General features: G+C 50.7%; 1 protein-coding gene across 6 annotated transcripts in view; it reads right to left on the bottom strand.

Annotated features, from left to right (window-relative positions):
• Nucleotides 1-16410, bottom strand: part of MEGF11 (multiple EGF like domains 11) — a 329202-nt gene that overhangs the window by 202778 nt on the left and 110014 nt on the right. For all 6 annotated transcript variants that reach the window (XR_006741561.1, XM_036438502.2, XM_045581385.1 and 3 more), the window contains exons 3-4: nucleotides 13554-13655; nucleotides 8801-8901 (exon numbers count right to left, since the gene is read on the bottom strand). Coding sequence is in view for 5 of the 6 variants with exons in the window: in XM_036438502.2 (XP_036294395.1) it covers nucleotides 8801-8901; nucleotides 13554-13655 (203 nt within the window). In the remaining variant the exon portion in view is untranslated. The remainder of the gene's footprint in view (nucleotides 1-8800; nucleotides 8902-13553; nucleotides 13656-16410) is intronic.

The raw sequence follows: 16410 nt of genomic DNA, 5'->3' as shown, positions 1-16410 counted from the left end.
GTCATGCAGTGATAAAACTAATTTTTAAAAAAATACACAGAATAAGGGAGTAAACGAAGATGTTAGGGAGGGAACTATTATGAAGAGACTGGGTGAAACACGGGAGTGAGCCACATGGGTATCTGGGGAAGAGCATGCAGGCAGTGGGACCAGCACGCGGGCTTCCTGTGGACCGAGGTGGGGCTGTCAGGCAGATGCGGAAGAGCCGGGAGCCAGCAGGGAGAGGCAGGCTGGGAGGAGCTGGGGCACGGAGTTAGCTGGGCCAGGCCCTGTGGGGCTCGCAGCATAGTGAGGACATCGGAGGAGCAGCACACACCCAGCAAGGACCAGAAAGCAGAGGCGGCGTTACATGGGTGTGGAGGGAATTCCGAAGATAGAAAGCCTTGGGGGAGTTTCCATAAAGACATGGGGCGTCAGGCCGGGATGGGTCGCTCCTCCACAGGCTTTCCCTGGCCCAGGACACGCAGCCAGGGGACTTACATAATGCCCGACTGCTCTGACACTCACTCGACTCATAAAGGCTTCCCTCGGAGGCCGCCCGGTCCGGAGAGCAGGGTTTAATTACAGCTGCTGCGGGTAATGAAGGAGCAGCGCCTCGATTCTCCCCAGCTGCATCAGCACTGGGACCCTGCACCTCTGCGGCTGCCGGGGGGAGGAGGGGCCTACCCTGGAATTTAGGACCGGGCCAGCAAACGCAGCCAGCTAGACCTCAATCTATCTCCTCTTCTTCCCAGGACAAGGTACCTGAGCAAAAATGACCTGGCTCCCCCATCCTGCACACACTTCCTAACTTGTCCTTCAGCCTTCTCAGTCCCCCAAGCAATGGAGCCCAGACACCACCATGAGCATGTCTCTGGCTGCTGAAACCTTTATGACCCCATGAGGTGGTCCAGGCTCCTTGGTGTGGTGCTGCAGGACCAGCTCCAGCCCCTTCTCCCCACTACTTTCTCCCTTAAAGTACACTTACCATACTGTGACTGCTTATTTTTCAAAAGTTAAGAACGAACACACACACATTTTCCCCTCCAGCCCAGGTACTGTTTATTCATGTCCATCCCAGAACTCAGCAGTTGATGAATGGATGGTCAGCTAGAAGAATAGATGCTGTCCTAGGCAGCAAAGCTCAGCACCAGGTGCTGGTGACCCAAGGGACAGTATCAGCACTGTTTCTGGAGAGGGCAGCAGGCAGGATTCCCTGGGGAGCCTCCTAAGCCCACACACGTGCGCGCGCGCACACACACACACACACACACACAGCAATCCCCTAATTGCTACATTGATCTGGGAACCTATAGGGGACCTACCGTTGCAACATTTTGATATCAAACCAGTTTGTCTTCAGCTCCTTCCTCTCCCTACAAGCCTCTCACCTGCCCTCTTGTCTGACCCCACTTCTCCCTTCTGGCCCCAGGTCCCTCCTGCTGAAAGAAAACCCACCGGAGGAGGGGAGGTGCAGTGTCTGAGCTCTGTTTATCCATGTGGACAAGTCACTCAGCCTCGCCTGCTTCTGTGGCCCCTGCTGCCCACGGTCAGTAATATAGCACCGCTTCCCTAGTCTGTGCCGAGCAAGTGGCATGCTGCGTGGAGACTGCTGGGTAAACCGCCAGGTGCTACACTATTGCTTTGTTATCGTTGTTTTGGAAGTTAGTGCTCAGTCCAAGAAAGCACTGAATTCGATGTCACAGGATCCAGTTATAAAGCCCTCCACTCTCCCACTCACTATAAAACCTGGCCGTTCCAATGACATGGCAGAAAGAACAAAAATACCCCCCAAATATAATACAAATATATTTTTAATAAAACATACAGCTGAGTTTTAATGAGAGGATGGCACATCCCTAAGTGGGCTCCAGGAGTTACAGAAGGTCGGATGCTGAAGGAAAGTGGCCCAGGCCACATGGATCCTGGCTGGCCTCTGCTCCTGGCCCCCCTATAGGGGTAGCTTGGGCCTCAGAAGTGGCCAGATCCATGTAGAGGAGACTTAACATTGCTGCCCACCAGCCTAGGGAAAAAGCAAGGGATTCTGGACGAGGAAACAAAGTCTCCCATAAGAAACAAAGAACAAGGAATGGGGGGTGGGAGGTGACTGCTTCATGGTATGGGCCTTCTTTAGGGGTGATGGAAGTTTTAGAGCTGGATAGAGGTTACTATTATGGTTACTATTATGTTATGTGAACTCCACTTTTAAAAACCTTTTAAAGGAAAAAGTCCCGAAGCCTTCATCACACACAGCATAGGCTCCCAAAGTTAGGAAAGCGAAGACGGGTAAGGAGCCAGTGAAAACCATCCGTGTGCCTAATGAGAAAATGCAAAACGTGTGTGTAAGGCTCCTGCTCAACCCAGGGCGTGGGGGCAGGGGGAAGGACGTGCGTTCAGAGCAAAAGAAAAAAATTACAATCTGCATGAGGACACAATCCACAGTAAAGGAGAATCAGCAGTCCCCATAAAAAGGAAAATTGATACTCTAGAAACCTGAACTAATAGAACTATATAGCTCAAGATAGAACTATCTGAAAGAGACCATAAAAGAAATATGTTTAAAAATAATTAAAGCAATAAAAGGATTAGACTTCATAAGGAAAGAATAGGACGCTACAGAAACAGCCTGCAGATCTGATAAAGGACCAATGGAACTCCTAGAAACAAAACGTATCACTGAAATTAAAACCTCAACAGACAGGTTAATTAGCAGAGCTTAAGGATTTGAATAATGGATCCGAGGAAGATGTCCAAGATGCAACACGGCGAGATAAAGAGATGAAAAATGAGAGCCCAGGAGAGAGAGAGAGAGAGAGAGAGAGAGAGAGAGAGAGAGAGAATGAGGTAAGAGTCCATTTTAGAGCTCCAATAGGAGAGAACTGAGAGGGTGGAGGAAAGGAGATATGTGAAGAGAGGTGGCTGAGAAATTTCCAGAAGTGTAAAGGACTTCAAGAAGACGTAGACCTTTGAGGAGCAAACATTATGAATAACAATAACTCCACTCATGGACATATCCGAGGGAAACTGAAAAGCACTTCAACGACAAAGTCCAGACAATAGAAAAACATCCTCAAACTGCTAAAGGAAAATGACTGAAAAGTTAGAATTTCAAAGACAGCTCAACCACCATTCAAGAGCAGGGCAAAATAAAGGCATTTCCAGACAAGTAAAGCATAAGAGAGTTGGTCGCTTGCAGACTCTCCCGGAAAGAACTTCTTGAAAGAGACCTTTCAAGAATGAAGCCAAACTGAGAAGTGCGATTCAAGAATAGATGAGGAGCAAAGAAATCAGTAAGCATAGGAGTTGGACTTAAGTAAATCGACTGTATAAAACAACCATAATAATAAAACAGGGCTAACCCCCAAAATGGCGTGAGGCATTTAATGAGGTTAAATCTTACCTACCCTCGGCTTCCCCCAGTGCAGCCAGTCTCCCAGGCCTTCAGCTGCTGCCCCCGCTCTGCCACCTAGTGCAGACTGACCTCACGGGGCCAGAGCAGTCCTCCTCCCAGCCCTATACCCCCAGCCCACAGCCCAGCCTGGCCTGTGAACCACGTACCTGGAGCTTCTTGGTAATCCTCCTCTTCCGGGTTTGGATGAAAACTACACTGCAGGAGGCATGTGCTGGCATTCCAAGCAGCCACAGAAAGGGCCAGAGGACACCACCTGGAACTTCGGGGGAGTTACCTCCCCCTGGGGGAGACTCTGACCAAGGGGAATAGGAGACAGGAGGACTGGGCCCTGACGTTCTCCTCCTTGCTGGCTATTCTGAGACCTGCTTGCTCCCCGCTGCCCATCAGAAGAAGTCCTCGGTAAAGGGGATGCACCTGTTAAGCAACCTGCTGCGCTCTTTGCAATTTCCTTGGCCAGCACAGCAGCCAGCCTTTTGAGTAAGGAGTTACAGAAGGTCAGATGCTGTTACCCCATCCCATGGTAACCCCATTGTGGTTTTCCAAGTGTGGTTCCCAGGCCAGACACAGGAGCATCCCCTGGGGCCTAGTAAGAAATGCAAATTCTCCAGCCCCACCCAAACCTTCCGAATTGAGACTCTGAGGCTGGGGCCCAAGAGTCTGTGTTGTAACAAGTCTTCCTGGTGATTCTGATATTAGCCTACCAGGTGCTCAGTAAGACCATTGAATAGACTGCAATTTGTGATCACTGTGGCATCTGTGTGGAACCTGTGGCAAGTGTTACTACTGCTCACTAATGACTCTGGCCCTCTGCCTTCAACACCTGCCACAGTGCTCTTCTCTCTGCCATGGCAACAAGCAACACTGCAGGGTTCCTGCTCCATCATCCTGGGTCCTAGGGTGAAGGTGACAAGGAGCAGGCCATTGGTAGCCCACAATGGACTTGTAATATGAACAACAACAACAAAATTTATTGTTTTAAGCCACTGGCTTTGGGGTGTTGTTTGTTACTGCAGCATCACAAGGAGAAAGAAAGAAGAAAATGTGTTTGTGCCCAGGGATCCTCAAGAAGCATCTGATGCCTGGGCAACCAAGAAGGAACAAGACTGGGCTTATCTGTGGGTAATGGTCGGGTGTGGGCAGCTCTGGCGTGGATGGCTGCAGAAAGGCTGCTGAGGATGGCAGTTCTAGGCCAGAGGAAAGGGTACAACTAGAAAAATAATGTCACCTGCATCTGTACCTGCTTTCCAGGACACTCATTCACTGTTTCATCTTTCTCCTTCCATACACAGAGATGGTCCATCCTATATCCAGTGGGACCAGAGAGGCAAAGGGACTTGCCCAAGACTGCACAGCAAGTTACTGGCAGTCAGCCAAGGCTTCCACTCCCAGGCCAGTGTCTTTCTACCATGTGACGAGAAACAAGGCTCCTGGAAGGTGGCTTTGGAGGAAGTTCAATGTCCCCAGGCCCCTTTCCAGCGCTCAGGCGATGTTCCTGTGCAGGGACCTGAGGACTCTCAACACTGGATGAGTTCTCACCAGGCTCTGCTGAACCTGGAGTCCTCTGGCCTCTGGAAGGTGGGAGGGGGAAGGGAAGGGCAGGACGGCAGGATTTTGACTCCTGAATGCTCCCAGGTCTACAAGCTTCTCATCCAGGACAAGCATCCTGGGCACAATCTCTCACCCTCTCACTGCCATTTCTCCCACTCACGAGTTCCCCAACCCTCCGACTTCATTCTCTCACAAACAAGTGACAAAGCCTGTGGGGGACTGACACCCACCCATTATGGGTTGAATTGGGTCCTCCTTAAATTCACATGTGGAATTCCTATTATACAATAGCTAACCCCAGAACCACAGAACGAGACCTTATTTGGAGATAGGTCTCAGAGATAGATAATCAAGTTAAAATGAGGTCATTAGGCTGAGCCCTAATCCAATATGACTGTGTCCTTATAAAAAGGGGAAATTGGGGGGCTGCAACCCACAGGCTGAAACCATGTGGAGAATGGTTATGTTGCCACAGGCTATAGAACTACCAGAAGCCAGAGAGAGGCCTGGAGCAGATCTGTCACAACCCTCAGAAGGAACCCCCCTGCTGGCACCTGGATCTCAGGCTTTAGCCTCCAGAGCTGTGAGACCACAAACGCCTGCTGGTGAAGCCGCCAGGCTGTGATGCTCTGTAAGAGCAGCCCTAGGGAATGAATAACTGCCCCACCCTGCCAGCCTCCTCTCCCCTTCTCCCAGCCTGTATCTACCCACCCTGCTCAGGCCCACTCCGAATCTTGCTGATGGGATTCCCTCTCCCATCCACTCCAACAAGGCCCTTCCCTCCAACTCAAACCCCATGATGCCCCGCGAGGAATCGCAGGTCACAGCATTCTCTCCTGCCCGAGTTTGTCTGGCCTGTCTAGCCGTTCTCACATTCCTCTCCGGCTGATCTCTAATGACTTCGTGTACGTTAGACTTGCCTTCCCAGCAAGACTGTGGGATCCATGAGGGCAAGGGCTGTTTCTGACATTTCTGTCCGGCAGCACAGCGCTGTGGGTGGCCACAGCAGGCATTTAAGAGCTACTGGGCTACAACATCCTTCCCAGGCAGTCCCTTCACTCTTCCCTGAGGCTGATGTCTCAGTAACACTTGGTGAGTGGGTGTGGCCAAAAAGACAGCCTCTCCCCTTTATCCCGCCCTACTCTATAAAGATGCCTGTCAAAGCAGCTACAACACTCGGCTGAACATATTTTTGTACCAGACCTTTTCCTTCCACCAGGCTGCAAGCTCCTCCAGACAGCATCCACCACTCACATGCGTGCATAATCCCTGCATTTGCAACAAGTGTAAGTTGAATGGGTAAACATGAGCCTGTGGCCAAAACTTCTGACCGTGGGTCCAAAGACCCTGTAAGCGTTTTAAAGGATCCACGAACCCCTGAAATGGTGTGCAAAGGGCCATGTGCATGTGTAGGTTTACATATGTAGTATTCATTTCCCCAGAGAGAGAGTCCATGGATCTCTGAGAAACTAAAATAAGAGCCAAGACTTAAAAAATGTTAAAACAATCATCCCTGCAGAGGAGGAAGCTGACCGTAAGCCCCCATCCTGTGACTGATGAAATATTTATAATAGGTATCACTATCCCCATTATGCACACGAGGAAACTGAAGTTCAGAGAGGGGATGTCTTGCCTATTCCAAGTGGTTCAGACTCTGGAACTACAGTAGATAGCCTGGGTTCAAATTCCACTGTCACTGCTTTCCAGCTCAGTTACAGCGCGTTTGCATGTACGGACCAAAATCGCACAGCTAGAGAGGGGTGATCTTGGCCAAGTTACTGAATTGCTCTGCGACTCAGTTTCCCAATCTGTAAATTGGAAGAAGGGTCCCTACGTCAGAGGCTGTTGAGAGGAGGTGACGTGTTGATGGATGCAAAGTGGTCAGAATGGTGCCTGGTGTGGGGCTGGGACTCTGCAGAGGATGGTGAGGAGGGTAAAGAGGAAGACACTGGGAGGGGCAGAGCTGAGATTCAACCCAGGCCTGTGTGCCTCTTGCCCCTCTCCATCACCACTCCCAGCCTCAGCACGCCACAACACCCCCTCTCACTCCCGACACCCTCCTGCTCCCTCCTAGGAAAAGCCTCCCATCCTGAGGAGCGTGGCTTCCTGGGAGGATGCGTCTGTGGCCCCCAGCCCGGCAGGCAGTGCCTGGCAGTTACATAAGGAGCAGGCGGCAATCATGAGCTGTCTTCCCAGGCAGGAAGACGGAGCCTGCGCAATCAGGACACAGCGCTCCTGCCCTGCCCTGCTCTTCCTTTTCCAAGAGCTTGACCAGCACCCACTAATGGAAATTAGAAGGGGAAGGTGCTCATTCATTCCTGGGGCCCCATGCAGACATCCGGACTCCATTTATAATTTCCCTGAGTCCATCACTTGCACCCTGAGCTCAGAAGGGCTGCTCACATCCATCCTGCTCCATCATCATGGCTCCCGTGTCCCACCGCCAGCCTGACCCTCACTCCACTCCAGGCAAACAGAGCGGCAGCAGTAAAGCCTTGATTCTGACCTCACTTCTACTCCTGGGTCCCCATGGTAACCTCCTCCAGGTGAAGCACTGACCAAGGCCTTGGCCCAGCTCAGTCCTCTGCACGGCTTTTTGAGTTTGCATCGGGTAAGTACTACCTTTGTGTTTTTCCTGCAAACCATCAGTATTGACCCCATTTGCTGGAGCATTTTTCATTCATTCCTTTAATGCAATTAGAATCGAGTTTCTCCAGCATTAGGGGAGATGTAACAACAGTAGGGGAAAATTGTCGTTTCATTCCCAACATCAACACGCCCACTCTGCCCAAATTCTCTCTCTTGTGCTAGCTTGCTCTACCCACCCAGATGGCAAGGAGAATACTAACAAGGAAAATCACTCTTCAAATCTGCCTCCAAATGCAGAGGCAGAAGCTGTGTGGGCGGCCTCCCCTCGGTAATTACAGCTTCTCTGACAGGGTCCTGCCGTTGAGGAAATCTAATGCTCACTGGGAAGCCCCACACTGATCTCATCCCACGGGTCAGAGGTGAGTGGCGAGAGTCCTTACACTCCAGCAGGGCCCTAAGCCATCCTCCCAGAGAGGGTCAGTGACTTGCCCAAAGCCACGTGCCTGGGAAGCTGAGGCCAAAACCCTGACCTGCAGGCTTTTACTCCTGGATGTCTCCACTGTGCCACACTGCCCCCCACTCAGATGGCCTGCAGCTGCCAGCAACTCTGGGGACTAAGGCTTCAGTTTACTGAGCCACTGCAGACAAAAAGGGAAAGAGAAAATGAGTGTCTTTCATGAACCAACATTTTCTTTGGTGTAGTCCAAATCTTTTTGGAAACTTTCCCACTTCCTGGCATAGGTCCCTTGTGATGTCTTACTCGTGCCATCCTCCTTCGAGGTACCATGGTTTTGTCATCCAATAACCAAGCCTGCCTTCCTTCCTCTCATCCATCCATCCAACCATCATCTATCCATCATCCATCTCTCCATTCATTCAGTTATCCACTCAGCTTCCCTTCCATCCAACAAAGCCTTCTTGAACACCTACTATGCCCTCAGCTATGGGCTAAGCACTCAGCACTTCTTTCCCACTGCGTCCCAGAACGCCCACTCCAGAAATGTCCATTTCTCTCCTGACCCTTCAGATCCTAGACCTGACTCTAGCTTCTATCAACCCTCTTAGGAGGTTGACCTGATAGACAATTCTGTGCTAATGCACTTGCATTAGACCCACTGTTCCCTCTAAGCTGGCAGCAGGCAGGAGTTCTGAGGTCAGCTGAGATCTTCAGCCAAGGGCCCAAAAGTCAGCTCTACCTCTCTTCCCCTGGGCACCGGCTCCCACTTCCCTCTCACCCCCACCGAGGCCAGAGCAGAGGCAGCCCCTACATACGTATGCAGAAGTCTCCGTTCTCGTAGTAGCCAGGGCAGCACTGGGACCTCCGCCGGTACATGGTCCGGAGGCCACGCCGATACGCTGTCTTATAGCTGATCCTAAGGCACAGGGGAGAAAGCCACTTGAAAATATTGGAAATCAATGACTCCTGCTAAGATGATATTTGTGTTGAGCTCTATTGAGGATGCCATTCAATAATCACTTTAAAATGCATGGTGGCTTCGAATATGAAGGAACACAATAAAGAACAATCGATGGTGGGGTTTGGGCCATTGTAACACAGAATGAAACGGTGTTCATTCCACCCACTGACTGTGCCCCACTCTCTTCAGAGTGGTACTTAGAAGGTCTGCAGGGGATGCTATCTGAGTGACATTGTGGAGGGCAACTGGGGACTTTTCCTTAAAACTGCAAGACACAGTGCTGGGGGGGCCCAGAGGGTGACTCGGATGGGACTGGGATTCTGAGAGTTCCTATGCCTACTGCCAGCACCCCAACAAGCAGATGCTGATGGCCCCCTGGAAATCGGTCCACTCGCTTGGAGAACTGAAGCCCAGTCATCACAAGGACCCTCTGAATCTGACTCAGACCCAGAGGTGAGTTAATTTCCCTCACACCAACATGAACACCTCCTGGGAAGGGCTTTGCATGCCATCCCTGGGAAGGCCCAGAACCAAGCCTGGCTCTGCAGAGAACAAAGCTACATAGGAGGGAAGCCGTAGGCCCAGACAGCAAAGGGCATTCTGGACTGGGAATCAGGGACCTGGGTTCAGTCCTTCTGCTGGCATGGGCGTTGAGACAGAGAGATGTACAGGCAGAATCTCCTTCTATTCCCTCCTTGAGGCAGGTAGCTTCATTATGCCCTTTATTTCATTTATTTTTTAGGGTTTTTGTTCTTAATCAATTTTATGTACCCCTTCCCACTTTGTTTTATGGATGAGAAGACCGAGATTCAGAAAAGTTGGCTTGCTTGAGGTCACATAGCTCAACAATTTTAGAGCCAGGATTCAAACCTGAATCAGTCTAATTTCAAAGCTACTAGCTTACCCTACTGTGCCAGTTCCCACAGGGTGGCTTTCTGGGATTGTGGGATGGCCATAGTGAAAGAGTGAGAAAAGGACAATGGATGCTGTGGGAACTGAGTCCTCAGGAGAGTCAATGGGATATTAAGAGGCAAAGCTCACATAGGGTCATAACGGAGGAGACCTGAAGGGGCCATGAAGGACCAGAAAGAGAAATCAAGTTCCCACGGTCATGTCATGTAACTATGACGCAACCCCAGGTCCTCAGGCCTGGAAGCCAGAGCTCTCTCACTGCCCCGCCAGCACTGGGGGTGCATGCCCCGTGGACCCCTCCTCAGGGGGCAGAGAGCAGGGGCTGGTCGTCGCAGATGCCGACAGTCTGCTGTCCACGGAGGCTCAGGCCAACTTGGGGAGGGAGTCCTACCAGTCCTTAAAGCTTTTGCTTTATGACAAATGACAATGTGGGACTCTGGGGAAATCTGTGATATTTGGGAATGTCGTAAACTAAGGTCATTCTACTTTGTCAAAAACCCCTAATGGAAAGTAAGCTGATCTCAAAGTGAAGCTATGTTCCCATTCCCAGCACAGGAAGGCAGCTCCTGGCAATTTCGGGGGTGGTGTAAGCCTCTCAGGTAAAGAGCAACTGGGGTTGACTCAGAGGTCACCAGTCCGTTCCTCCCTCCAAACCCTCCAGCGGAGAGGTGGTCTTGACATCACGACCGCCTCTCAGGAGAGAGATGCTCCCACTGCTGCTGGCTTGCCCATCCCTGCTCGCTCCCAGTGCTGGGTGAGAAGCAGGAGCGGGAAGGGCCGGGGCCAGGCTGCTGTCGGGAGGAGGATGCTGTGTTCATTCAAACAAGGCACTCCGCGCAGAGGCAGACTAATGGTGCCGCTGTCAGCGTCACACTCTGAGTCGTCAGGAAGGCTGCAAGGCGACTCAATAATTTAGCAAAATAATTCGTGTTCCAGGAATGCAGCCTATTTTAATAAGCAGCCACTCACTCACCCTTCCCCAGCGGTGATGAACGGCAGCCCAGGCCTCCAAGGACCCAGCAAAGCCACCCTCAGAGCAAACTTGGCTGGTGCAGAGCCTGACCGGCTCAGGGAGGGAATAGGACTTCTATTTCCGCCTCTGCCTCGACCAGGTCCACAGGCAGCTAACTTGGCACAACTGGGGGAGTTGGGAGGAGGCACTGGGTCCCACCTCCTCATTTCATAGCCAAGGGCTGGAGGAAGGGGATGGAGTAATGGCTGAGTAATTCCTGTTAGACCAACCCTCCTGCAAACAGTTATACAATCTGGGGAAAGTAGAAAAAGCAACTACTGAAGGCATTAGAGAGAGAACAAAGGTGGATGATACTAGAGGGGAGTAGACACTTGGAAGAAGGGAATGACCCTGGGCAAGGTTAGTCAGCAATAAAAACTCCGGGTGGCTGGCCGAAACCAGTTGGCTCAGTGGATAGAGTGTCGGCCTGCGGTCTGAGGATCCCAGGTTCGATTCCGGTCAAGGGCATGTACCTTGGTTGTGGGCACATCCCCAGTAGGGGGTGTGCAAGAGGCAGCTGATCAATGATTCTCTCTAACTCTCTATCCCTCTCTCTTCTTCTCTGTAAAAAAATCAATTATACATATATATTTTTTTTTTAATTTTTTTTTTAAAGAAAAACTCCAGGTGGCTAAAATTTAGATAGAAGACACGCAGCCTTACTGGCTTGAAGAACCACAGGACAAATATAGGGTGGACTCAGCAACTAGAAAGGGAAAAGGGAAACTCGAGAAAGACAAGAGCCACAAAGAGGAAGCCCATATTCTTGGTAAAAATCTGCCCACACTTCTGTCCCCTGAAACTACGTGTGTGGAGGGCAGGTAACCAGCAGCCCAGGTAAGGCTAAAACTAGTCAACTCTCAGTTTGGAAACTGAGCTTAGCCAGGTTAACTGGCTGATAAAACAAACGAGCAAGCAAGCAACAATAAACGGATACTCCCCAGAGCAGGAGACGCCCGGCCCGCGGGGCACCCATTGGTCTGGCCCTGCTGTCCTCACAGCAACGTAATTTTCAAGATGACAATTCTGCATGGCCCGTGAATACGGTTATAAATATTCAAATGGCCCTTGGCAGAAAAAAGGTTCCTCACTCCTGCTTTAAAGGAACATAACATAATTCAGTCTCTACTGTCTCTGCTGTTCAAAATACTCAGCATACAATGAAAAATTAGTGGACATATAAAGAAACTAGAAAAATAGTACCTACATAAGAGAAAAGGCACTCAATGGAGACCAACTTTGAGATGACCCAGTTGTTGGATTAGCAGGCAAGGATTTTAAAAAGAAAAACTCCAGGTTTTTATATCCATGCTCAGTGTCTCACAGAAAGTTGCTAGAAAACCCCAAAAGCCAGGACTTTGGCTTTTCAGCATAAGGTGGGTTTCTCCAATCACCATGATTCCTGCATAAATCCCAAAGAGGGAATAGGGCCAAAACTGGTTTGGCTCAGTGGATAGAGCGTCGGCCTGTGGACTGAAGGATCCTGGGTTCGATTCCGGTCGGGGGCATGTGCCTTGGTTGTAGGCACATCCCCGTGGGGGGTGTGCAGGAGGCAGCTGATCGATGATTCTCTCTCATTGATGTTTCTAACTCTCTCTTTCTCTCTCTCTCTCTCTTTCTCTCTCTCTCTCTCTTTCTCTCTCTCTCTCTCTCTTCCTCTCTATAAAAAAAATCAATAAAATATATATTTTTTTAAAATAAAAGAGGGAAGCAAGGAAATCTGAAACCAACACAGATGCTCAGCAACTAGGAAGTGAACCTTCTAGGTCGTCTCTCACTCATTCATTCCCTCGTTTGCTCTTCATCTACTGTTTTTTTCAACCCTGAAGTAGTAATGCCACCTTGGGTCTAGTACCTCACTGTTCTCCATTCTCCCCTGCACTTTTCAAAATATTTTCATATCCCGGCCTCCCTGACCCTGCAGGCGGGTAAGGCAAGGATCATTCACCATGGCTTTCCCAGGGTCATCCAACAAAAACTGTTCTCTCTTCCTCCCCACCCCACCGCCCTTTGCCTGTGACATGGGAGCATGTCATGATTTGCAGGAGGGCTGAGGCAAGGGAGCAGGCTTCCCTCAGTGGTTGAGATGCTGAGGGTGCTGACTTCTAGCCTGTACTCGGTTTGCCAAGGCTTGGGACTTCATCTGCTCTGAGGGGGAGGGGAAGGGGTGTTCTAGGTTGGATTCCCCCCCTCCCCCAAAAGCAGACCTGAGACAAGGATTCAAGGACAAGTCCTTTATTTAGGAAGTGGCCCTAGAAAGCACTAGGAGGGGAATGGGAAAGTGAGACCGGGAAATGCAGGCAGCCAATGTAGGGCGTGCTATTGAGCAGGTTACTGTTATGGGTGACCGAGCACCTCTGGAATACACTCAGACTTGTCCCCTCTGTTCTCAGGGGAAGGAAGCTGGGGTATTTACCCACCAACTCCCTACCCGTTACTGGTTGAGGAATGCCCCAAGGGCATTAGTTCTCAGGTGCTTCTAGCCTGACCTGCCCGTTGCTCGTCTGGCCAGAAAGAAGCCCGCCACAGAGCATCTCTGGGTTAGTGTAAAGAGTGAAGACCAAGGGGGTACGGGTGATGCCCTGACCACATCTGTCACGGAGGCTTTTACTAACTGGCAGAAAGGCCAACGCTGAGGGCCCAGCACCCTTTCCCTGCCCCGCCAGCGGAGAGAGGTACTCACCTGTGCCTGGTGCACTTGAACCAATTGAGGATGTCTGTGCATCGTGTGTAGTAGATCTGGTCAAAGGGGTGTGCGTATGATTCTTGGACAGTCACGGCGTAACTGAGAATCAGACAGGAGATGGAAGCCACAGTCAGCACTTGGGAGTCAGAGCTGATATTCAGGGTGGGGCCTCCCTCCCCAGGGAAGCCAGGCCTCAGCCAAGTGTCCAGGGGCTCCAACACCCCCTCTCTCCAGCCCCACTATCCTCCTTCTGCCCTGAGTGCCCTTGGCATCCGTACCTACCTGACGCCTGGTTGGATCTAGGACGCATGCCTTACTGCCGTTGGCCCAGCTCATTTCCTGAAATTCTAGTTCATTTGTTCATTTAACAGAGGAAGAATAAAGGTGGGTTTAGGTTTATTCTATGTGGTTTTGGAAAGCAGAGCCAACAGTTTTAAAATATGTATTTAGCCCAGCCAGTGTGGCTCACTGGTTGAATGTTGACCTATCAACCAGGAGGTCATGGTTTGGTTCCCAGTCAGGACACATGCCCAGGTTGCAGGCTCAATCCCCAGTGTGGGGTGTGCAGGAAGCAGCCAGTCAAAGATTCACTCGATATTGATGTTTCTATCTCCCTTTCCCTTCCTCTCTGAAATCAATAAAATATATATTTTTTTTAAAAAAATACATGTGTTTAGATCTTTGTGGTTTTCAAAACACCTGCATGGAAGTTAATTTTTGTAGTAACTCTGTGAAGTAAGTGGTCCCATTTTATAGATGAAGAAACTAAGGCTCAGAGAGACTTGCCCGGGTCACACAGCTGGTAGCAGTAACTGTCAATATGTATTAACTGCCCTGCATTGAGTGTTTTAAATTCTTTTAATCCTCATACAATCTTATAAGGTAGGTGGCATTGGAATATCCCATTTCACAGCTGACAAAACTGAGCATCAGAGGGATGAGTGACATCCCCAAAATTATCACCCCCTTCTGCACTATCAAAATGGCATCTCATTTTCCTGCCTGTTAGTTATAAAAATGGACCCATGGGTGGAAGCCACAGGGAAGCAGGTCTCAACTCCACAAAAACAAGCCTTCCCTCCCGCCCACCCTGGCAGGAGGTGTATGAAAAGGCAGCGAGGCCAGAACATAAAGCTCAGACGCACACCTCCTGTGCAGGCTGGGAGGGGACATCGGCGGAGATTTCAGAATTCATTTTTATGTGTGTTGGTGCTATTCAGTGTTTTCCTCCCAGAAGGCTCGTTGACCTGGGCCAGATGGCCAGGTCCAGGCTATAAAAGCCTGTCTGCTCTGCCTGAGGAAACTGTTGGTTTCCTTGCAAGGGGTCTGGGCAGACCAGCTCCCTCACTCGGTCCACAGCAGGCTCTCCGACGCCAGAAGTGTGAAAGATCTAGAACTCAGCAAGAGGCCAGAGCAGTCAGCCCTGTCCGGGAGGGAGTGGGACATCCTGTTCATCTGAGGATGTAAGAAGGCCCTCGGTGAGCCTCTACCCAGCAAGCCAAGCCTCAGAGGCACATCTCTATGCAGACATGGCCCAAAGCCCTGTGTTATCTCCAGGCTGGGAGAAACTGAGGCAGCTCCACACCCACCCCTAGCTTCCCAAAGGCCCTTCCATCCTGAAATCCCATGACCCTGTGCTCGGACACCTCACTGAGAGGAGGGAGAATGAGTGGATGAGAGGGCATGGGCTCCGGGTCAAGATTGAAACCTGTCTCTTGTTAGCAGCATGTCCTCAGACATATAAGCCTCCCTTTCCTCACCTGGAAACCCGAGCTAAATATTCCCAGGGACTTCATGTAGCTGCTGTGAGGATTGAAGAGGGCAATAACAGTATCTATATCTCAGGGTGGTAGGAAGATAATAAATGTAAAATGCACAGTGTCTAACATGTTAGCCGTCATTAATATAAGCCTGGCAATAGTTCACCTCCTGTGCCAGGCACTGAGGAATATTTCCTCCCGGACCATGGTGGGGGAGCCAGAGCCAGCCCCACCCACAGAATGGCCTCCCTGCCTTTGTTAAGCACCCAAGGGTTCAGACACACACCCCCCCCAGCATTGGGGACAGTGGGTGCTCAGATAAAAGGCATCAGCCCGACGGAGGGGGTCGGGAGGGGGTCATGAGGGACAGCTGGCTCTGCAAGACTGCCCTGAGCCAAGCAAGTCTGTCAATGAGACCTTGAACCAACTCCAAGACTCTGGGGTGAAGTGTGTGCCCCTGGTTTCATGGCTGGATGGTTTAACATGCTCATTTGCCAACATGCTAATGAGGGGCCAGATTAATCTTGTAGAGCTGGGCTTTACTAGCCTGGGGAGGTCTTTCCGCTGGGTTTTATGGTGGAGGTGTATAATTAATGAGGAGCCCGCCCGAAGCACTAATCCAACTGGGAGATTCTCCCCACGCAGTCTCTGGGGGCCGGGTGTGTTTCTGGAATGACACAGACTAGATCCATCCGTGTGTCACTGGCAGAAGAGCTCAGTTGGAAAAGCCAAGAAAAAGGAGGCACTTGGCATCACAGGGCATCACTTCAAGGGGGTTAAAGATGACCGGAGGTCCTCAGACCTCATTTTAGCCGTTAGGGTTGCTCTTTGTTCTCCCACCAAAGCTCTATATTCAGCTGACAACCTTGTAAACTAAAATGCCAGCTCTGTGCAGGAGGCTGGGCTCAGAATATGTTCACATTCCAAACTTATTCGTGTTGGGCAGGTTTAGAAACTTAGGGAGTTTGGTTTAAGTTTGAACTGATCCTCTGGTGCAAATGGGACCCAGACCAGAGGGAAGTCAGGGCGGGCTTCCTAGAGGAGAGAGACCTGGTTGGAGGCAGCAGGGAAGGCTGAGGTGAGCAGGGAAGGAG

Source organism: Pipistrellus kuhlii, unplaced genomic scaffold (genome assembly GCF_014108245.1).
Source record: "Pipistrellus kuhlii isolate mPipKuh1 unplaced genomic scaffold, mPipKuh1.p scaffold_m20_p_1, whole genome shotgun sequence".
NCBI lineage: Eukaryota > Metazoa > Chordata > Mammalia > Chiroptera > Vespertilionidae > Pipistrellus > Pipistrellus kuhlii.
Note: the sequence above shows the minus strand (reverse complement) of the source record. Positions and strands in the feature narration are given on the sequence as shown.